At 38.1% G+C, this 24,647-nt stretch overlaps 1 protein-coding gene across 2 annotated transcripts in view; it reads right to left on the reverse strand.

The window, feature by feature from the left end:
• The window catches only part of PDE4D (phosphodiesterase 4D), a 606,949-nt gene that overhangs the window by 477,713 nt on the left and 104,589 nt on the right, over nt 1-24,647 (reverse strand). For both annotated transcript variants that reach the window (XR_002433221.1, XM_021379888.1), the window contains exon 2: nt 22,533-22,656. Coding sequence is in view for 1 of the 2 variants with exons in the window: in XM_021379888.1 (XP_021235563.1) it covers nt 22,533-22,574 (42 nt within the window). In the remaining variant the exon portion in view is untranslated. The remainder of the gene's footprint in view (nt 1-22,532; nt 22,657-24,647) is intronic.

Here is a 24,647-nt window from a genome sequence, read left to right on the forward strand (position 1 = left end):
CTGACTGACAATCACACACTTAGTTTCTCAAAGGTGACTATATCCCAAGCAGTTCTGGTTTTATTCCTAAAAGTTCTGCCTTCATTATTTCTTTATCTGTTCATGGGATTCACAAACAATATTCCATCATTTAGGTAAATTATTTCACCAAAAATAGCAGCTAGCTTATCAGATTGTCACGTGGAATGATATTAAACAGTCCAAGAGTGCCTGGAAGAGTCCTGACTGTAAACCCAGTAAGAGAAGCCCAAACTAGCAAAGGGTCCTCATTTGCATGTTACTGTTATGGATTCCATTAATTTTGCTCCATGATCAAATTAAATCCTCTACTAACACCATAGCCATATAACTCCTCTGGAAAACTAATCAAAATCAATTACTCTAACTCATCTAATTGAATGACTACTTACTTTCCTGACAGTTATTTCCAGTCTAAATTTATTCCTAGCTACTTCATATGATCTGTATTTGTGCTGATGATGCTTTCAGTTTAAGCAAGATCTTAATCCTTCCTTGTTCCCAAATATTATTTCTTCATTGCAGGCATGCTGCTACTATGTCCTTGCCTATTTCAGCACATCTGAATTTAAGGTTAGCTTGAAAATACCTAGGTTTATCTCAAATCCAAGAATTTGTAATTACAACACCTAAGAAATTAATTTATCCTCAAGTTAGTAATATATGCCTCCTATTTCAACTCTAGATATTGTTATTCTGGAAGTTTTATGTTATTTATATAGTTTTACAATTACACATTCCACAACACCCTATTTCTGGTCTTATATTTCAATTGAAATGCAATTTGCTTGTAAGCTGCAGTATAAATTTACCAACAAAATTATGTATCGAAAATATATTACTCATATGTATTTTCCATTGCTCTTGTAAGGTCCCATCTGGAGTACTGCATCCAGGTCTGGGGCCCCCAGCACAAGAAAGATGTGGAGATGTTGGTGCTGCTGGAGCAGGTCCAGAGGAGGGCCATGAAGATGATCAGTGGGCTGGAGCTCCTCTCCCATGAACAAAGGTTGAGAAAGCTGGGCTTGTTCAGCTTGTAGAAGTGAGGGCTTCAAGGAGACGTCATTCTGGCTTTCCAGTACTTAAAAGGAGCTTATAAAAAAAAGGAAGACCAACTTTTAACATGATCTTATAGTGAAAGGGGAGCAGCTTTAACTGAAAGAGGGGAGATTTAGATTAGATGTTAGGAAGAATTTATCTCTCAGAGGGTGGTGAAACACTAGCACAGGCTGCTCAGAGAAGCTGTGGATGCCCCATCCCTGAAGGTGTTCAAGATCAGTCTGGATGAGGCCCTGGGTAGCTTGATCTGGTGGGTGGCAGCTCTTACCACAGCAGTAGAGTTGGAGCTCAATGATCTTTGAGGTCCTTTCCAACCTAAACCATTCCACAGTTCTCTAATTCTATGATTGTACTTGGGCAAAGGCAGATCACAGGTCACATTACCTCAGAAATTTCAAGAGGTTAGGTTTTAAACCAAATCTTTCTCAGATTTCTGGTGGACAAAAACGCTTCAGCAACGTGTCATAGAAACACAGAATCATAGAATGGTTTGAGTTGGAAGGGACAATCATCTAGTTCCAACCCTCTGCTATAGTCAGGGTCAGCTCCCAGGTTGCTCAGAGCCCCATCCAGCCTGGCTTTGAATGCATTCACAACCTCGCTGGGAAACCTGTTCCAGTGTCTCACCACCCTCACAGTAAAGAATTTCTCCTAATATCTAGTCTAAATTTACCCTCTTCCAGTTTAAAGCCGTTTCCCCTCATCCTGTCACTATGTGCCCTTATATAAACACCCTCTCCATCTTTCCTCTAGGCCCTGTTCAGGTACTAGAAGGCTGTTTTAAGGTTCTCATGGAGCCTTTTCTTCTCCAGGCTGAACTCTCTTCTCTCAGCCTGTCTCTGTAGGGGAGGTGGTCCAGCCCTTGATGATCTTTGTGACCTTTCTCTGAACCAGCTCCAACATCTCAATGCCCTTCTTCTGTTGGGTGCCCCAGAACTGGACACAATACTCCAGGTGGTGTCTTATGAGAGCAGAGTAGAGGGGGAGAATCACCTCCCTAGACCTGATGGTCACACTTCTCTTGATGCAAACCATTACATGGTAGGCTTTCTGGGCTGCAAGTGCACATTGCCAGCTCATGTTGAGTTTTTCATCAACCGACAGCCCCAAATCCTTCTCCTCAGGGCTCCTCTCAAGCCATTCTCCACCCAGCTTGTATCTGTGCTTGAGGTTAACCCAACCCAGTGCAGGATCTTGCTCTTGGCCTTGTTGAACTTCACAAGGTTGGCATGGGGCCGTTCCTCAAGCCTGTCCAGGTCCCTCTGGATGGCATCCCTTCCCTCTAGCATGTCAACTGCACCACTCATCTTGGTGTCATCTACAAATTTGCTGAGGGCACACTAAATCCCACTGTATATGTCACCTACAAAGATGTTAAATGACACTGTTCCCAGCATCTATCTCTGAGGAACGCCACTTGTCATTTATCTCGACTTGGACATTGAGCCACTGACCACAACACTCTGAGTGCAACCATCCAAACAATTCCATACCAAATGAGTGGTCCATCCATCAAATCTACTTTTGTCCAATTTGGTAACCAAGATGTTGTGCAAGACAGCTGCGCATGAAAATCTGCCTGTGAAAATCTGTGTTGTCAGCTGCATATGAAATTTTTGACTGATTAGCTTTGGGCAGTTTAAGCTTTATATTGAGTTAAAAGTAATACAACTCATTTTTAATTGGAGTACAGCCACTTTTCTATTTCAGTGCAAGATGAAAGCAACATTAATAGGTTTCCTAGGGAAGCCTTGTCTAGACCCATACAGATTCATATTTATGAGGCAGAACAGTAAGACTAGAGAGCATATTCAAGACTAGTAAAGCATATCATATTAAATTAAACTGTCTCATAACAGTATTTGTATAATAAAAGTCTTATCATGGAAGTATATAATCAGCTGCAGTGCACACAGCAGACTTATAACTATGCTCTTTGATGAGTGATTTAGCATCACTGAATAAATTGACAGCATCAAACTACAAATTTAACTTGTCTCTTAAGTAAGCTTTTGCAAACCACAAGAGGTTCAGAAAGGTCTCCTGGCTGGCTATTTCTGACAAAAGCAATAACATCCTCATGCTTTCCATCCCATCAGAAAAAGGTTAGCAAATTGTAGTCCCAGCTAGCATAGTTTATCAAAATCTCACCAGTTTCTTACAGGCAAAATGGAATTGCATCACTCAGTGGATTAATATTCTCATCTATCATTTTTACAGCTTCCATAAACACATAAAACATATCACTTTTCAAATCAATGACTTCTTTGCCAGAAGTATTTTACCATTGCCAAATCCTTTTCCATTTATTTTCTGTCTGAGTGTTACTGAAAAGAGGAAGGAGGAAAGCTGAAACAGGTCTTTCACCATATGCCACAGTGAAAATGGGAACTTCTTCCTCCACTTCCAAAGTTCATGCTAATTAAATAATGAAACAAAGAAAACACAGTTAAATGTCACCAGGTTTCATTTGCATGACATTTGAAATGTCCTCCTGTGTCAACATAAGGCCTCGATTATTTGCAGACTCCATTACCTGTCACTTTTAACAAAATCTGGTCAAGCAGGGAGAGTTGCAACGTGTGCTGAATTTGGCAATGACATATCAGCAATTTATCCTAAGACATGCAAGTGCAAGACTCAAGGAAAGCCTGACTCAAAACTAGGTTTTCAAATAGCATTCAAACCTCAGAAGTAGAAAACACACTATAAGAATACAGAATTCAGGTCATGGCACAATATCACCCTAGATACTTTTCCATTTCGTAAAAGAAAATAAATGAGGCTTGAATATACAGGATGATAACTTCCAATTTTGTGCACGTTTAAACTCAGTTTCAAAGCAGCAAACAGAAGTTATTTTAAGCACTGTCAAAAAAAAAAAGTAATCATAGAATCATAGAATCACACATAAAACATTTATTTTAAAACAAATAAGCAAACACAAAAAACGAATTGCTTTAATTTTAGCCAAAATAAATTTGTATATAAACCATGTTACAAAGCCAAAAGATGAGCCATCCCATCTAAATAGTGGAATCACCTCAAATACTTTACATTCTCCTCACTTCTTTCTGTTCAGTATGCCACCAGATTTCCTGGTCATTTTCAGATAATTGAACACAGAAGTATTACATTTAATAAGTATAAGCTTCTTTGGCTGGTATCATGAAACTGCAACAGCATTAAAAAAAGATTGTGGCCATCGGCGTATGTATAGAACAGTCAAGCTGCTGTTGAGCTTCAATAGTAATTGCACTCTGTGTTCCTGTATAAAAGTCCCTGCAGCTCTTAAAACACAAATTCAGCACCAGAACTCTGAGTATCCAGTAGCACTGCATGTACACAGTGAAGCAGATTTCTGGCACTACACTTAGTGCTATATAGACACAAGTAGTGGCTATGACTCAATACCTGAGGAGGAACGTCTCCTAATCATGTTGTATTCACCTGAGAATCACACAATTAACTGCTGACATGTAATTTCTCATAGCCAATAAATAAAAGCTTTTGCAAAGATCCCCGTTTTTCATTTTCTGAACCTATTTCTTGCAATAACATTGCAGTGCTAATTGTCTAGAGATTGTTTTTTTAAAAAACATGCTTAAAAATTCAATTTACTGTGGAGACAGGAAAGAAAGGGAGTGCATTATCAGACACTTGGATGAGCTTCAGACAAAAAAATTTTCAAGATCTGCACACAAATCTTTACAGATCTCAAGATAAATTTCTTATCTAAGTCCATGCAAGCACTGATTGCTTATATTGATAAAATTTTCACTTACTATGAAACTGGCAATTTAAAAAGTTGGTCAGGTAAATAAAAATCTTGTCATTTTCCAGAAGTTAAGGTATCTTTAGCAACAGTTTACACTCTTGCAGAAATTAAACTCTTAGATCTCATATCCCCAGGACATCACAGAGGGAAAGGCTGTTTACATAGTATACCTAGACTTCAGCAAAGCCTTCAGCACTGTCTCCCACAGTATTCTCCTGGGGTAGCTGGAAGCCCATGGCTTGGACAGGTATGCACTTTGCTGCATAAACTGGCTGGGGAACCAGGCCCAGAGAGTGGTGGTGAATGGAGTGACTGGTCATGAATGCTGTTCCCTAGGGTTTTGTACTGGGGTCTGCCCTGTTCAATATCTTTCTTGATGACCTTGACAAAGGAATTAAGTGCATCCTCAGTAAGTTTGCAGACAACACCAAGATGGGGGAAGTGTTGATGTTCCTGAGGGCAGAAAGGCCCTACAGAGAGATCTGGACAGGCAGGATTGCTGGGCTGAGGCCAGTGGGATGGGAGTTCATCAAGACCAAGTGCCAGGTCCTGCACTTCTGTCACAACAACCCCAGGCAATGCTACAGGCTTGGGGCAGTATGGATGGAAGACTGCAAAGAGGAAAAGGATCTGGGGGTGCTGATCAATGTTGGGCTGAACATGAGCCACCAGTGTGCCCACGTGGCCAAGAAGGTCGGTGGCATCCTGGCTTATATCAAAAATAGCGTTGCAAGCAGGAGCAGGGAGGTGATCATCCCTCTCAGACTGGTGAGGCCACACCTCAAATACTGTGTTCAGTTTGGGGCCCCTCACTACAAGAAAGACATTGAGGTCCTGTCACATAGAAGGTCCAGAGAAGGGCAACAAAGCTGGGGAGGGATATGGAGTACAAGTTGTATGAGGAGCACCTGAGGGAACTGGGTTTGTTTAGTCTGGAGAAGAGGAGGCTCAGGGGAGACCTTATTGCTCTCTACAGCTACCTGAAGGGAGGTTGTGGCGAGGTGGGAGTCAGCCTCTTCTCCCAGGTTACAAGCAACAGGATGAGAAGGAATGGCCTCAAGTTGTGCCAGGAAAGTTTTGGATTGGTTATTAGGAACAATTTCTTCTCAGAAAGAGTAGTTAGGCATTGGAACATGTTGCCCAGGGAAGTGGTGGAATCACCATCCCTGGAGGTGTTTAAGGAAAGGGTAGCTGTGGTACTTAGGGACATGGTTTAGTGGGCAACATTAGTGGTTGGTGGATGATTGGACTGGATGATCTTAGCGGTCTTTTCCAAGTTTAATGATTCTGTGATTCTATGATTCTATATCAATTTATGCAGTTAAAATTTTTAAGGCAAGATTCTTTGAGAGTATTACACAGTAAGAGGAAGGCGTCTACTCTTTTACTCCCTTGCTTATAAAGTGGTTTTGTATTACATTTTGTTGTTTTTATATAAGCAATCCTTTTGCAGTTTATTTTATATATTTTTTAAAAAGTTCTAACTTTAAGGAACCTTTCCTCCAGGAAGCTGCAGGTGGCCTTGTGCATAGGAAGGGCTACAATAAGCCATGTATCTAATCTTTACTTGTTTTACTGAAGATACTGCTTTCTATACTCTGTTCTGTTATTTTGAAAAACTTGCATTTTTAATTCTTCAGGAACGACAAAAATGGTTAGAGATATAGTTTGTTCTTCTCTGTTCCTGTTTACCAACCCTACCAACTAATTACAATCTTATGTATACAATCATCCTGACAGCCTTGTAACTTCTGACCATAAACCAAAGAATATGGATCTTCAAACACATCTGCCACTGTTACTGTCCAGCCTATAATTTCGGAGTTCCTCTCATTGTTAATGAAAGGATGATTACAATATAATTTCTGTATTGCCTTGGTGATGCCATGACTATACTTTCCTTTCAACAGCACCCAAGAAAGGAATTCTTACATCATAAATTGCTTGTTTTAATAATTCTAGTGATCTGTGATAAAGAATTGCATATAGGGTAGAACATGGAAAGATTTTTTTCCAAGATTTACTTAAGTTTTCATCAGCTGTTCCTCTGAGTTGTAAGATCTGAACTTTTCCCCTGAGTTTTAACACCCAAACTTGTCCTCTCCACCCTAAATAAGCCTGAACTCTCTTCGCTTGATCATTTCCTCTCTGAAAATACTTTTGTAACTCTGCTATTTTAAAGCCCCAGAACAATGGGGCAGGGAACAGAGGGGAGACAGACCATGGCAGAAGTGAGCATGCTAATGGTTGAAGTAGTTGTCAGCATCCTTGATGCATACACTGGAGTGCACAGTCACGTACTAGAATTGAGTGTATCAGCAAATTGTTGTTCATTTTTCCTTGTTTTTTTTTTTCCAGTATTCCTGGAAGCAGGAAGAGAATACCGAGCAACAGCATATTCAAAAGACTCCAGCAACATCTGCAGGTGTCGTATCTCCTTGAACCTTTTCAGACTGAACAAGATGCAAAGATTATGATGCTGAACCTCTTTATAATAGGGCAATGATCAACTGCAATGTTTTTCTTTTAGGTCAATCAATTGCCTTCAAAATAGTGACCTCAAGTCATTCGGAAATCTACAGTCTCTGGCTAAAAAGACAGAGTTTGCTTATTTCCCTGCTTTCAAAAAGTCCAAAAGACATCATACAAAATTCTTCCTTTCTTATCTACTCGTACATTGGCTGGAAAGGGGAAAAAGTAAGACCACACAGAAAGCATTATTATCAGTGTAGAAACTGCCATCTGTCCTGTAGTAGCTGCAGGTTGTGCAGCCATTTAGTTTTCTTTGGCTTAGAATACAGTTGATTGAAAGCTAGAAAGCACTAAGTCATTTTAGATAAAACACAGCAGTTAAAATAGGAAAACAAGCAAAGATAAGCATGGAAGGGAGACCATCCTTTGGCATCAAATTTATATGCACCCTAATAATAAATTACTATTAGGAATAAATTGTGCATCTTCTGTTTACTACAACCAGGCAGAAAAAAAAAAGTGATAAAATGGTATTTTTGCCCATTAGGGGTGAAGGTTTTTCATTTCTCACTCTTCAGCCATTCCCAGCAGAGACTTCTGTCAACCCCATGTGCTCATGGGGATTTCAAGGCCACATACAACATATGTTCATATGTCACAAAGTGGTACCTTTCTCATCTGTAAAGTGCTATCTGAAGTGCCTTCTCAAATCTTTGACAAAATGAATAAGTCATTTAGACCTGTGTTCTACCAATGCCTGATGACCTTTTTTTCCCAGATCTTCCAGGCATATTGTAAAGCTAATGGATACCTCTGATACTTTTCCTTGGGGAGTGTATTATTCCAGGGGAAAGAAGAGTATTCAGGTATGAATGGAGTAATTAGTACTCTCAACCACATGATGTTTACTTTATTCCACTATTTTTTGTTTGTTTGTTTGATTTCCTTAGTGATACTGTGATGCGTAAGCTGCTCTTGGAGCCAAAATAACATTCTCTTTCCCTGACCCAGTAGATTCACTTTGGCTTTACAATTACATTTCTGTTCCTTGATTCAGCATTAATATCTTGGACATACATTTCTTTGAATTATTTTACATTTATAATTTAGAAGGCTTATTCATGTGCAAGCAACCAGAGAAGAGGCTAAAGTTAAAAAAGAGCCACATACAGAAACTGGAGACATAGACAGAATTGTTATGCAGTGAGAAACAGAATAGGAACATATGGTTAACTAACGGGAAAATGAACAGAGACCCAGTACTTGTGAACATGGGGGAAAAAAAAAGATATGATTAGCAAAGAAATACCAGACACATTCCATAATTTACATTGCATTTTATCTTGACTGTCCTGCTAACTGGAAAAGTCCATTTGGTATCAGCCAGTAAATGAAATCAGGGTAAGCACACACTAATTAATTAGCATAAATTTAATTCTAATTAGATTTTTCTAGAAAAATATCTTTTTTTTCCTCGGTTTCTTTATCTTCTCTTCCATATACATACAGTTTTCTACAAATATAAAACCGTATAGCTTAGGGAAACTGGTGAAGATTTAGGAGTCAGCCACAGTTAGAACACTGAGCACAGAACAATCAAAACCTGGCAGTTTGCTTTCCCAGGGAATTATGCAAGCCACACTTCATTCACTGTGGAGTACACTTGAGATTGATGAGCTTACTGTGACAGTATATAAACTTTAGGGGTTCCAGTCTCTAACTCTGTTGCTGACAACTCATCCGAGAGCATAGCACTGTGTATTATTTAATAGAACAAAACAGGAATGGAAGGAACAGGAGAGGAGATTGTCAGTAGGCTTACAGAAGAAGGCAGGAATTTCACACTTCCAGAATAACTTTTGCACAGGCTGTAGGTAACTGCTAAGATATTCACTATTGGAAAGGTGGAAGACAGCTATCATTAACCAAACTCAATATACAAAATAACTGAAATAAATTATAAAAGCCCAGTTCTGTTAATTTATTTTCATCCATAGAATAATCTCAGAATGTTGACTTTTAGTTGAGTAGATCACATCTGTTATCTGTTATTTTAACTACTTTACTTACATCTTGGTACCAATATGCAGATGAAAAGTAAGCAGCAATTACAAAAATAGCAGATGCTTGTAAAATACTAACAGTTCTGATCAAAATTCTCAGACAGTGCCTGATTAAGGAAATATAAATGATTAACTGGGACTGCATTGCTACTACATGACCAATGAAAATCAGAGGATAACTTGAAAAATACAAACAAGCACTTTCAATAGAATTATTCATGAATGTTGTTATTGGTGTGTTTAAATTTTGTCAAAGTGTTTCAATTACTTTCTTTGTGTTCCTATTACCTAGCAGTCTAGATAGTAAGAATCAGTCACCTCTGATTCTATCAGCAGTAAACACAAAAATGAAATTCAAGGCAGTTGTTTTTATAAAATTTCACTGATATTTTTCATGAGTCTGAAACAATCTTACTGTCACTGTAGAAGTCACTAAATGCCCAAGTAAAAGGCATCACTGTTGTCTCCCCTTTAGCTTAGTTTTACTTAACAGTAGATAAAAGGCAGTACCATTTGATAACTTAATAGAGAAAAAGAAAATACCAACACCAAAAAAGTAGGTTGGATAAAGTTCAAGTCAGATGATAATTTTATGATGTTTATAGGTCAATAGCTTGTGCAAACAAGTGCTACCTCCCTTTAGTGACAAACCTGTTAAAAATTATCACAAGATTAGTACTTATTTGCTATATAAATTATTTACAGCCTTGAAAGATAGAATTTGAAGTATTATACGTATTATCTTTTACCTTGAGGAGAAGGTGGTTTAAAGAAAATTAGCCAAGCATAGTGTGGAAGGAAAGTGGTACAACACAGATGGTAGAAAAAAAGTAGCTGACTCCAAATTCCAGGTTTGGGTGTTTTATGGTGTTTTAAACTGATTCCAAATACAAATGGATTGAAAGACTAGACAACACACAGAGTGAGATGCCAGAACAGCCCACAGAGAAACTTGGAGAAAGGTCCAAGTACAGCTTAACACTGAGCCATAACAACATTCTATTTTTCCTGTAGCCATCATCACCCACCCCACCTCAGGTTTCCCTAGAAAATCACACAGCCTCTACAAAACTGTTGCTTTATCTTATTTCCCATCCCACTGTAGTTTCTCTTTCTTCCTAACACAACCCTTTCCAGAGACAGAGGAGCTGCCATTTTTAGAGATGGAAACACAGAAAGAAAGAAGATAAAAAGCCTAATTTACTCCATCAAGGGAAGATCATTAAATAAGACTATCTGAACTGGGATGATTGCTTTATTTTGAAAAATGCCTCACAAAACCCCTGAGACCTGAGCATTTACTGTCTGGATTGTGCTGTTGAGCTGAGCTGGTTTCTCATGAGGAGATTAACAACAGCTGAAAATTGTTTCTAGAAGTTTATAAAAGAACCAAGAAAACTTTCAGAATTTTTTTTCCTGAAGCAAATCAACCACAGGAAAGGCCAGAAGCAGATGTTTGCAGATAAATGACAATTTCATTTTTTTTTTCACTATCTATGTATAAAGTCTTCCCCTCCCATTCCATTTCATTTTGTCTTACGTTTCCACTCTGAGACAATTGTTACTAAACAATATCTAGGTCTCAGCATGAGTCATGTAATGTAGATATAAAGCCCTGCTGGGAAATCAATGATATGCGATGTTCTGCCCCAGAAAGAGATGGAAGTTGACTATTAAGTGGTATTATTTATAACACACATGCAGTGAAAAGAACGTAGACAACAAGAATGCAATAGCCTTTGTTTAAGTTTCAAACTTCATATGTAGAAAACTCTATTAATCTAACCGAAAATTTGGGCAGTATTTCCTCTACATATTTTCAACAGCTCACTCACATACTGATGTCAGTTTTCTCAAGAGTTCAAAATCTATCAGAAGAAACACAGCACATAAGCTGAAAAAATAGCCCATCTCATACAATTTTTTTTTTCTCTCAATTCCTTTGTGAAGAACATTGATTATGTTAGTTAATTAGTACCTAAGTGCCAGTTTGATATTTCTACATTGGCTTTCTTCAGGTGAGCCCCAACAGATTAACTTTTTACTTTTTTTTTTTTTCATTTCTATTATATTTTACATGGAAATGCCCTGATTAGGATGATATTATGTGATCTGGTAAGACAGCTAACAGAAAAAAAGTTCAGTCAGAACCATATTCTAAACAACCAGGGAGGACTATGAAACAACTGTAAGTGAAGCTGAAAAACACAGATGCAAGCCAACAGCTAGGAACCTAGAGAAATTGAGAAGTTCAAAAGTTATACCAAAGCAAGCCTGGTACTTAGGAAGTTTGGCAGAATTGCCAAATTCTGCCAAAGTTAGAGAACTCATCAAATATGATGGAGTCATTCTCCATCATATTTTAAAAGTCGTGGCTGTGAGGCGAAATTCTCGGGGACAGGAAAAAGGGAAACATCACTCCTATTTACAAGAAAGAGAGGAAGAAGGACCCAGAGAACTACAGGCTGGTGAATGTCAGCTATGTGTCTGGGAAGAATATCATGGAACGGGTCCTCCTGGAAGACATGTTAAGGTACATGAGGGATGAGCAGGTGATCTGAGACAGCCAGCATGGCTTCGTCAAGAGAAGGTCATGCCTGACCGATCTGGTGGCCTTCTGTGACGGAGTGATAGCATCAGAGAACAAAGGGAAGGCTACTGATGTCATCTACCTGGACTTCTGCAAGGCCTTCGACGTGGTCACCCATCACATCCTTATCTCTAAATTGGAGAGATATGGATTTGAGGGGTGGACTATTCAGTGGGTAAGAAATTGGTTCGAAGGCCGTAGACAGAGGGTTATGTTGAATGGCACTATGTCCAGGTGGAGGCCGGTGATGAGTGGTGTCCCCCAGGGACTTGGGACCCGGTACTCTTTAGTATTTTTATCAGTGACATAAATGATGGGATTGAGTGCACCCTTGGCAATTTTGCTGAGGAGACCAACCTGAGCAGTGAGTTGATGCAGCAGAAGGAAGGGATGCCATCCAGTGAGAACTTGATAAACTTGAAAGGTGTGCCCTTGTGAACATAATGAGGTTCAACAAAGGAAAGTGCAAGGTTTTGCACTTGGGTTGGAGTAATCCCAGATACATATACAGGCGTGGAGAAGAACTCCTTGAGAGTAGCCCTGCCTAGAAGGACCTGGGAGTCCTGGTGGATGAAACACTGAACGTGAGCCAGCAGTGTGCTCTTGCAGCTTGGAAGGCCAATGGTATTTTGGGCTCAGTCAGAAGAGGAGTGGCCATTAGGGACAGGGAGGTGATTGTCCCCTCTACTCTGCCCTTGTGAGGCCCCATCTGGAGTATTGCATCCAGTTCTGGGACCTCCGACATGGGAAAGACACAGAGCTTTTGGAGAGGGTCAAGAGAAGGGCCACAAAGTTGATCAGAGGGCTGGAGGACCTCTCCAGTGAAGACAGGCTGACAGAGCTGGGCTTGTTCAGCCTCAAAAAAAGAAGGCTCCAGGGAGACCTCATTGCAGCCTTCCAGTATTTAAAGAGAGTTCATAAACATGAAGGAAATAATCTTTTAAAATGGGTAGATAGTGATAACACAAGGGGGAATGGCTTTAAACTAAAGGAAGGGAGGTTTAGATCAGATGTCGGGGAATCGTTTTACTGAGAGTGGTGAAGTGCTGGCACAGGCTGCCCAGAGTGGTTGTGGATGCCCCATCCCCTGGAGATGTTTAAGACTAGGTTGGATGAGGCCCTGGGCAATCTGATCTAGTACTTGTTCTAGCAGCTGGCAACTCTGCCTGTGGCAGGGGGGCTAGAACTTGATGATCCTTGAGGTCCATTCCAACCTAAGCCTTTCTGTGATTCTATGATTAATTTTATATTTACAAAGAGAAAAGATGAAGCCATTCACAACTGAGTCTGTAGGTAGAGTACCCTGAATAAAAGAAGGGAAAATTGGACCTGAAGCAGAGTAAATAGGAGTAAGAAAAGCAGGTGGATCTGAAAAAGGAATAGTTGTCTATAATGCAGAGTCTGAGACTGGAGTGCTAGTCCATAGAGCAAGTTCACAATTCACCTTTGCTCCTCCATCTCAGGGCTGGCAAGGGAGAGGTAGGTAACTCACAAACTGCTTCCCAGGGGCAACAAAATAATAAACTGCTTTTGTTAGAACTTACTGAAAGTGTGGTGGGCAGGGAAAATATTCACTGGTCCTATGAAGAGACACAAGGGAGAAACTCAAAAATCTCTAGTTATTCTGCATACTTAAATATGAACAATAGAAATAACAGAAGTACAGAAGGAAAAACTGCATCACATTGGACAAACACTTCTTAGGGTGTCATCTGGTACACTGGGAATATTATTCAACATCCATCTCCAAAGCGTCAGCTGCAACCAACCATAAGTTTCATAAAGAAATCTTATAACAGCTTTTTCTCCTGTTTTGAAAATCAAAACATTTACATTAACCCAGCCCCAGCTCTAATAGAAGAGACCATCACTTTGTGGCAGTTATATCACATTGCTGTGCAGGCTTTGCTTAAGATAATGCTGCTTGATTCTTTCTGTTAGATGTGTTAGCAAACTATATTCAAAATGCATATTCTTTGAAACCTGGCAAATCTCTTTTTCTCTGGAATGAAAATGAGAGAATGATGTCAATTGCTTTAAAATCCAAAGACAGATTGATTTAACTCTACAGAAGTACTACTGAGGAAATTAGTATTAATTCAATGTGGTTACAATAAATAGATTCTAGAAACCAGTTTGCCACACTTAATTATTAAAGGAATTGATTGAAAAGGAAAACTTCTCAAGAACTAGGACATTTTCTTCCTTTCTGAGACCAGATTTTAGTGCGAATATCAAAATTAAAGGTAGAAATGGGAGGGAAATAGGCAAATCAGATTTTCTGAATTCCTGCAGTGCTGAGGGAAACCCAAAGGATCCTGGAGATTAAACCATCACTTTCAGAAGTGTGACTAAATTCTCCAGCCTCAAGCTACCATCAATCCAGAGAATAAAAGCCATGTAACACCACTGTTCATGAGCTGGCATGAGGAAATTTTGCTCTGTTCTATCTCAGGTGTTATGTAAGACAACCAAACTCAATTTACTGCCAATGCAGTACACTGAATTGAAGAAAAAAAATAGCTTTTTTGAAAAAGAGTAAAAGTTGTAATTAGCTCTTTTCAGGACTATATTATATGACTTTTTTTCTGAGCAATGGAACTATATATTCATTTAAGGAAAGCTCATTCTAAGTTTCTTCACTAAGAGCTTCCTGATGCATATTCAGGGCACATACTGTTACTTATACACTATCATGTGTATGTGTGCAGGCATATATGTATATACAGATACAAGATGAGATATGTTGCATGTGTTACAAAGAAATACAGTGTACAGCATATACTCATTTTGCACATATAATCATAGTTCTTTCTAATGACATCGCTAGAGAGATACAACATAAACTGTAAAACTCCAGTAACATGAGAGCAGTGTAAGAATTCAAAGATAGTTTTAATTCAGCCATATACTGCCCTTGTCAGCCAACTCAGAACTTAAATTGTACTCAGCTGTTTCTCACATTCTCTTTCAAATTCTCTATAATTCCTGTTACTCCTGGTGGTCAAAGAATAGTAAATCTTGCTGTGGAATGATTTATATTTTTTCACAATAACTTACAGAAAAACATTTCCATGTTCTACACAAATCTCTAGCAAGTTATTTTGCCACCAACTATGATATTTCTTCCCCCAGAAACATCTTTCAGGTATCTGTTTCTTACCACTAGTATCCAAACAGTAACACCTATCATTCTTCTGCTAATCTTATTAAAACTATTTAATGTTTGTATTGCAAGCATGCCAAGAACCCCATTGTGCTGGAGAGTCAACTGTTCTATTTGTTGAAGGCACTCTTGACAGACATGGATATTGACCATAACAACAAATGACAATGGAAAATTATAGGCAGAGGAAGAATGTACCATTTAATTACATAATATTTCCTTTCTCTCCATATGTATACAGCATCAATTAATCATGTCCTAGGCATCATTTAAAAACTCTGTCTGAGAGTGGAGTTCAAAAGATGAGGAAATCATAAACTCAAGCTTCCAAAAGATCGCTTTCATATTTACTGGAAAATATGAAGTGAAAAAAATATGGAGAGACCATGTTGTTCAAACTTCTGATGCAACTGTATTTTATTTACAGTATCCACCACCTGCACATTTATCCCCTATTCTTCCCTCAACCACCAGCCTTCTTCATTATGAAGTGCAATGTGTAAAGTCTTGACCTTCATAGTCTTTTTCAGTTAATTGATTTGCTCCAGGCCCTCAGTCATTTCAGTTATCAATCTACTGCCTCCTGCTCTAGTATATGCCCCTGTACTACATTAAGCATATGCTCTTTGAGGCATGCATACTCTATTACAGTACTACAGTAGGATCCTCAGATTCATTTACTTTTGTTTTCATTGTAGTAAATGATCACAAAGGTAAAAGTGATTTCTCTCATACTGCAAAATCAAGAGGGCTGGAACTCTTTTTAAAGAACAACTTTTTTTTTGGCCAGCAGGCACTAACACACAAAAGCTGGTGTAATTCCAACATACGTGGCTGATACCCCTCAGCCCTTTCTGCAAAACAGGACCTGAGTAATCCCCTGTGCCTTCTAGAGACAGCCTGAATTCCAGTACTGGAATGGAAATAGTTGGAAGTATAAAAGTAATTTGTATTGCTGGGAAGATACAGTGTCAGGTACAGATAATTATCCTTTGGGAGAGAATGAACTGGAATGGCAGTAACACAAATGTTCAAGAACTCCAAAAATGGTTTGCTTGTGTAGCAGAGCTGTCAAATTCTGTCAGACCCGCTCAAACCATCAAGAGATTTTCTGTTGATATAGTTTAAACTAAATAAATGTTACTAGCCCACGGATTATTTTTTAAATCTGCATAGCCACGGATGACATTTGAGTTATAGCTTAGGCTTGTTACGTCAGCTAACATATAGGTGGGAGTGTTTTCATATTCCAAACTATGCAGTTCTAAGATGCAAACTTCTAAGTATTGCCCAAGCCTTTGATAAGGAAATACGAAGTCTTGTTTCAAAAAGCATGGAACTTTGTTAAGTAGGTAGGCAGGAGCTGAACTAGGAGATGAGTCACAAAAAGAGAATGATGACAAAAGTGTGTGCATTAGCGTCAGAAATATCACAGGCAGAAGGAAGGAAAGCACGCAGAACAGATTTTATATCTGATCTGAATGGAATGGCTGGAAACATTAGTTGGAGCAACCATGAAAGACTGAAGAGGGTGGAAGACAGAAAGGAAGAAATACAGAATGAGTGGGAGGAAAGAAACACATTTGCAATTGCTTTGTTAGGAATGCACTGGTGTCTTCCTGCTATATAACCTTTCTCTTTGTCTCCAATTGCCAGCCTGACAGTTAGAAGGAATTCAAGTGCATTCATGTCTTTGCAGTAAATGTATCAAAAACTACTTGATTTCATCAACAGTAACTGACTATTGAAGGAATTAATCTATTGAGAGTCAAATCCAGTCATTCTTTCTCATACTGCATTCTAACCATGGACATAAATTACTAACTCCTGTAGAAGGAATGTTAGAAAACACATAGAAAGGGTTAACATTGCTTCAGGCATTACTTTCTCTTCAGGTGACTCCTATGCACCAGTTGCTGCTTTACTTAAGGAAACTTGCTGATTAAAAATGTCTATTCTGCCACTCAGCAACAGTAACTCACATTAAAGAAAAGGCAGCAGCACTCATCAAGCTTCTATTCACCCTTTAGTAATGTTCACCTTTGCCTTTTCTGTCTTTTATTTCCTTTGCAAACACAGTATTATGGATGAAGGGGTAAAAGAAGGCAAAGAATACCAATGTAGTTTCTTCCCATTAATAAGGAATTGTTAGTCCAAGCAATCTCCTTCTAAATATCCTTCCATCAGCTAACAAATGGGTCTAACTGTTGGTAATGAGAGAAAAATCAATTTATTTGGAAGTAGTGCAAATTTACTATGAAAAAAAATGCTTCTGGAACACTGCAACACTGCTTCTCCCATTTCTGTTGATTAATTTGGTTACATAGAAAATGTCCTAAAGCAGAGATTGCTCTCTGACAGAACTGCACTGTGACAAGAGGAGACCTGGGACTGAGTTTATTTGCAGCTCCTTCATGCTCGCTGTGGAGAACTACATCACTCTACTCTTTGGTGTAGAGTCTTACCCTATTGCTGAAGAGCTCTTCTGTTTGGTGAGCAGAAGAGCAAGAGGAAGACATTCCCTGCCTCTGACTATTCGCTTAACTGGGCAGTGACAGACAAAGAGCACCTTTGTTTTGTCATCTCTGAGTCATAATGCAAGCAGAAATGAGCATAAGAATAGAGGACGTTTTTTACTTCCCCTTCACTCCCTCTCATTCTAGCAAGGGTTGTGACAATTTATCCTTAACTGCTTTGGATGAAAACATCTCAGTGAGTCAGTTATTTGCAAATAGCTCTCCACCTTGCATTTCATCTCTGAGGGCACTCCACGTCTGCTTTGCCTTTGGATGAGTTTTTTCCTCAGCATCTGCACACAGCTAAACTCCAAGCATCTTTGTTGCACTCTCCTTTGAGGTCTAGCATCTTTTGATCACATCAGTAGCCATAAATTTCTTTTAAAGTTTTGATCATAGAATGAGACAGCAGTATTGTCCCCTGATGGTGTTCCATAGTTAATACAGAACACAACAGTTCTACAAAAGTCACCTTTTATGAGATGTGTGTTTAAGAATTCAAAATGGCCATGGCTATTAAAGATATATTAAGTTAGAGGTCTGACCATATACTGTTGGTGCACACAGCAGCCTTTGTTCTTTACTACAGCATAAGTGTTCTAATTTTGTTTTCAGCCCCCACCCACTCTTTATTTTTGTTGAAGTTTTTGAAATTCTACAGCTTAAGCAGGCCTAGTTGCTAAACATATCCTCTTGGCTGGTTCTTTTTCTTGCAATATAACTACTTTCTGATTTCACAAGAATTGACTCACTTCTGACACAATGTTCCAAGATGAACACCCACACAGTGTAACATTCAGACTTTATTCTTTCCTCCACATATACTGGCACTCTCATCACCTGCAAGTAGACTCTTACTTCATTGAGATGACTCTATATGACTCCAGCAGACTCACTTAGAAATCTTGTTATTATAATACTCTACAGAAAATTATTACTGATGGTGTATAAAGCCATGCCAATTTAACCAAATAAATGCTGCAAGTCTGATTTTAAAATATCAATAAATAATGCATTTCATTATTTTTATGATAAAGAACAAATTATGTTTTGATTCATAAAGCTATCTGTCTCCACCTCCACCACTGAAATACAAGGGACTGTCCATCCAGTTACGAAAATAAAATAAAGCCCTTCCAAAACACAAGGAATTTAACTATTTTATTAAAAGCACACTAAAAAAAAAGTCTCTTGCATAGCAGATAAGCACTAGCTAAAATCTCGGTCCTCTACCGGAAGTAACTTTGTAAGAAAAAAAGAGAATCATTACACAGAGGAAGCAAGGGAAAGAATAACATTTAACTGTATTTTCAGAAATAACATATGGTAAATTACGGAAGTTAAAGTAATAAAACACCTAGAATATTCTGAGCTGTTCAAAACAGAAATTTCAGAAATGGAGTAATTTATTTATGGGGTAACCATTTAAAGAAATAAAAAGTTACCTAAGGAAAATGACTACAAGAGAATAGACAAATAGAGTGCATGGACTGAAATGATATAAATGCTGGCAATCTCACTGAATACTGTGAGCAAGAGTAAAAGAGAGAGCTGACTATTATATAAAACGTTATTACCAAATACTGTTAAGTGCAACTCCGTAGGCTACCAACAGAAGAATGACTAGGAATATTGTGCAAACCAGCAAGGGAGAGGGTGACAGACTAGCAAGATTATACATATTGTGCTGTCTGAGGACATGAAGTACCAGCAAGGGAATAAAATCCTACTAAGGGAAATTTAAAAATAAATACTAACAACATGTTTTCAGTGACGAGATTGCTTGCAAAGATTATATATATATATACAACATCAAGGCTCCAAGTTACACAGGCACTTGATAATACTATTTTTTGTCAGAAAATCTGGTAATGGGAACAATGTCTTTTCTCTCTTCAGCTTGCATTATACTACACTGTTAAACTAAGCTTCAGCTGGCTCATTATGCACAAAGTTGTTTCAACATTTGGTGAAAAAATATACATATATTCACAAACATCTGCAGATTCATTCATCTTCCATATTAGAAGCATAGAGTCATAGAATCATTTGAGTTGGAAGGGATCCTTAAAGGTCACCTAGTCCAGCTCCCCTGCAATGAATAGGGACATCCACAGCTACACCAGGTTGCTCAGAGCCTGGTCCAGCCTGATCCTGAATGTCTCCAGGGATGAGCCATCCACCACCTTTATGGGCAATTTATTCCAGTGCCTCACCACCGTTACTGTAAAAAAACTTCTTCCTTATATCCAGTCTAAATCTCCCCTCACTGAGTCTGAAGCCATTGCCCCTTGTCCTATCCCAATAGATCTGTCTAAAGAGTCTGTCCCCTTCTTTCTTACAGCCCCCTTTAGATACAGAAAGGCCGCTGTCAGGTCTTCCGAGTGCCTTCTCTTCTCCAGACTGAACAGACTCAGCTCTCTCAGCCTGTACTCATAGGAGAGGTGTTCCACCCCTTGGATCATTTTTGTGGCCCTCCTCTGGACACGTTCCAACAGCTCCATGTCTCTCCTGTACTGGGGACTCCACATCTGGACACAGTACTCCATGTGAGATCTCACCAGCACCAATATTAGAGACATTATGTTCAGTAATTCATGAAACCACTGAATCAAAACTAAAGCTACACAACAACATCCCAGGAAATAAAAGCCATAATCCATGATTCCTTTAAAGATTGTTCATTTCACTGTTGAAACTTTTCTTTAATTCATTAGAGGGTCCTTGGTGAAATGGCTAGCCTGACAAACTGTGGATAACTTTGACAATGCAAATGCAAACTAACAGATATGTAGGAATTTGGAAGATGCTATACCATCAACATATAAAATGAAATCTTTGGCTGTACTCAATAAGACTTTTCTAGCACACTTTTGTTCAAAGAGTACCACTATTATCTACTACAGACAGTGAAAGAATATGTAAACAGAACACTACCACATGGTTTTAAATAAATCCTTAGGGTTTATATATTTTGAAATTTAAAAAAAAAAAAAAAAGTAGGAAGTATTTCATGTGCCTAGATAAAGGAAAAATAGTTGCAGGTGGTTATGATTGCATGCTCAGAACAACATGCATTTATCACTAAAATCAAGAAGCTTGTTTTGTAGGTTAAAAAAAAATCTATTTCAGGGCCTTTATTGATATTTTGGAAGTAAATCTTACAAAACCTATACTAGAAAGTTTTTAGTAAAATATTCTGAATGAATAGATATTTGCTCAAAATTGATTCAACTAAAACTGAAACAATGCTGCTCTGTGTCCAAAATTTGATCAAATCTCATTAGCCCAAATGACATGAAAATTTTATGCTTTGCTCTCCTTTACATTTTTTTGACCACTTCATACTTTGTATAATTCCTCTGCAGATCAAACAAAACCAATAGTGAAATTTCATTAAGCATGCTGGATACCTGTTTTCAGTTTACTGAATTGCATCTGGCTATTTATTTAAACAGTGCCACCATTTAGCATAGATCTGTCACTTTCCCCCATTGTTATATTTACATATCTAGGCACATTGATGGTATATCCAGCAATGTTACAGGAAATAAAAGATTATATAGAAAGATTTTTAATTTTAAAAAAGGAAATTCTTGAGAATAAGACAAAAAGAGCAACTGCCCTCAGCAGAAAGGCGGCCAAACAGATTCAGCTTACAGGATTCAGAAGTCTTCACACCGTATGTGGTCAGAGATGTCTGCACCACTTTCCAACAGCTAAGAAAAAAGAGACATGCTTGAGCAATTCTGGATGAAGTCAACCTAACTCATCCTCTTGTTCCAAGAACCAACCATACTGGATTAGGAAGCAGAGGCAGCAAAGGGGAGTAAGGAAACAGACACACTAAGGTATTAGTAGCAACAAGCAGATGCAGCAGTCCTAGTGTCATTACAGAGCAAGATGGAAGAAGTTCAAAAGAGAATTGAAAACCTGGATCCAGCGTGATCCGGAATATTTCTTAAGAACACTTTGTTTACATACAAGCTGGGAGCCCCTTGAAAAAAAAAAGAACTCTATCTGTAGCCTCTGTCCTTGCATGTGCAGCATCTGGAATACACTAACTTTTCTTTCCTATTACCATTTATCAAAGCAGTTGAATAAAATGTCCCTGGCTATTAGGAGGAGGGGCATATTCAACAGCTTAGGCATAGCAATAGCATGTTAGAAAGGAACATGCAGTTCCTGTCTGTGCCTGTAAGGCAGAGTCATCAGTATATAATATCACACAGTAATGTTGTTCCATGAGCATCTGGAAGATGGAAAAGTCTACAGAAGCATGTTAACTATTATATTTCTTGGTTATTGGGATAGGTATACATAAGACTAAATCAGCATAAAGACCAGAGCACAAGGAAAATTAAGCCTCATCCAAATCTAGGCATATATTATTAGCATATTGTCTCACTGTTCACCTGTAGCACATGCAACATTTCTACAATGCAAATAGAGTACATTCCTTGATACCAACATCATTCAAGGGCATATACTTCTAATTGAGTATTTTATGTGTCAGTAAGCAGCATATAGACTTATATTTCAATATATGCTCAAAAAAAAAAAAATCTCATTTTTAATAATTTGGTCAAAGATGCACTCAGAATAATGGATGTCTGTTCCAAAAAAGTTGCATAAAACAACACTACTCAATAAACCTATCGTTGTGTGTGCACATCATTTATCCATGTTTATCTTGGATACTAATACAATAGGGTAAGACTGACAAAGATCTTAGTTTGGATCCTAGATCCAAAGTTGTTGTCCTACTCAGAAAGTGGTGTTTTAAAGGCCAGCTTAAATCATGTGTGTTATAGACAAATACTGATAATAAAAATAGAAGCAATAAAAATAAAACCATCTTACTACTTACACTTTTACTCCTCCCATGTAGAGTACAAGTATTCTTGTTCATGGTGACTGACTAAATCAGAAGTGCTCTGCAAGTTTCAGAGGAGATGTTTTCTCTCTTGACTTTTCGAATACCAGCTGTTATACTGAAAGCAAATTGATTTATCCAGTTAGCATCAAGGTCTTTGCAAGCTGTACAACATCCACACATAAGCTGCTGCTTCATAGAACATATAAGTTGCAAACAATTCTAAGATGCAATAGAGCAGATGTTTCATATACCACTAAGCATACATGATATACAGTTACACCAAACCATTCCACAAGCATATCTATGAACAGTGCATATTTTCCATCCAATAACAAATGCAGACTAAATCCCCTAAATTACAGAATATTATCGACTTCTGAGGCAGGGCCCTTCACCACAGATAATTAACTCGATAGTGGCAGCATTATTTGTAATAATAAAATAACAGTTATTAGATATTTTTATCCAGTTTCTCAACCAGAAGGGAATCTATTGACTTACATATCATTCAGACCAGCAGATACATGCTAAATATAAGGGAAGAAGGCCAGCTAGAGTAATTTTCTAATCCAGGTGCCTAGGGATGTTTAAACCAGCAGTTGGGTACTTTCATATAGGTGACAGGGTTTGACAAATTATCCTCTGTATTACGATAATGACTAAGCATGAGCCCTAGCAACTGGTAATGACATGGCACGGCAGATTTGAAAAGCAGCATTCATCAGCCCCTAGCTAAGTACGCACCAGTCATCATGGACGAGTAGAGTTAAAAGGAAATTCATGTGCCCTAGGATAAGGCAATAGGAAGCTTTATTTTCTCATTTGGGCCAGGTGTATCTCTGCACACATTTTTTCCTTTGTCTGTCAGCCAAAGATGAGACATAGAGCAATTTCTGACCAACAGAGTTGTTCTACCAAAATCTCCTAATGTAGACTCAATCATACTAGCAAAAATTACAGGCATGGCTTATTTTCCTCATGCGCAGGCACATTACTGGTACAACTCATAGGGCTATAAGAAATAGCACACTAGGTTAGACTTCATCCACTCCAGCATAATTTTGCTAGCATAACTTACTGTTTTAAAATGACAAAGTCTTTGAGACTCTCCGAAGCCCACTTTCACAGTTAGAAGGCTAACTTTTCAGTGCCAGTATGATACTAAGAGCCAAATATTCATTTATGCACTATATATAGGTGTAGTTTCCCTCCTCCACAGGAGAACATCACGACTTGTAACATGACTTAAAAAATGGCTTTCCTTTGTAAGAAATCTTCTTATCTCAACACATGAGCAAGTCTTCAGCACACTACTTCATCTTTTGGTTTGTTTTCTAAAACTCTACCACTTCCTTAGATAAATAATAAATATGTCTTGATTATTTATGTATTTAATTATTTATAGGCAGCCTCCAGTTACAGAGAAGCAAAGCCAAGAGCGGAGGAAACAGCTAATATTTTTTCATATTTAAATATATATAGATACACACAGTCCACAGTGTTACAACAACAAAATTCATGATCTAATTTTCAGTTAAGATATTAATCCAATTGAAAGAAGCAAAAAGCATTATTGGAACATGGGTGATTAAGATTATTTGTGAAAAAATCCCCCCCTCCAAAATTACATCAATAGATTTGGGAGCATAGAGGTGGGGATTAGTAGAATGAACTGAAAAAAACAGATGTTAACATACAGGCTATTCTTATATGCTTTCTTTAAGAAAATACACATTTTATGAAAACTATTATGAACTGCTCTTAAATTAATATCAAACATAAATGAATATATGTAAATGTACACAAGAGCTATAACTATGTTTTGTGGAAAGAAAATGAATTTTCAGTGACTTTTACTTGCAATCTCTACATACAAATCAGTATCCACAAAACAGTATTTTAGGATTACTTTTTCTGTTAAGCTAGTTACAGGATGAAACAAACACAACAGCTGATAAATCACTACGTAATCCATTCCAGCAATGCTCAAAATGCACAAAAGAGAAAAATTTACCTATCTAATTAAATAAGGTAATACACTTAGAAAAACGTCCTACAAGTCACTTAAAATGTATGGGAACACATATGAAACCATGGTACTCGTTT

The sequence above is a fragment of the Numida meleagris genome, chromosome Z (genome assembly GCF_002078875.1).
Source record: "Numida meleagris isolate 19003 breed g44 Domestic line chromosome Z, NumMel1.0, whole genome shotgun sequence".
NCBI lineage: Eukaryota > Metazoa > Chordata > Aves > Galliformes > Numididae > Numida > Numida meleagris.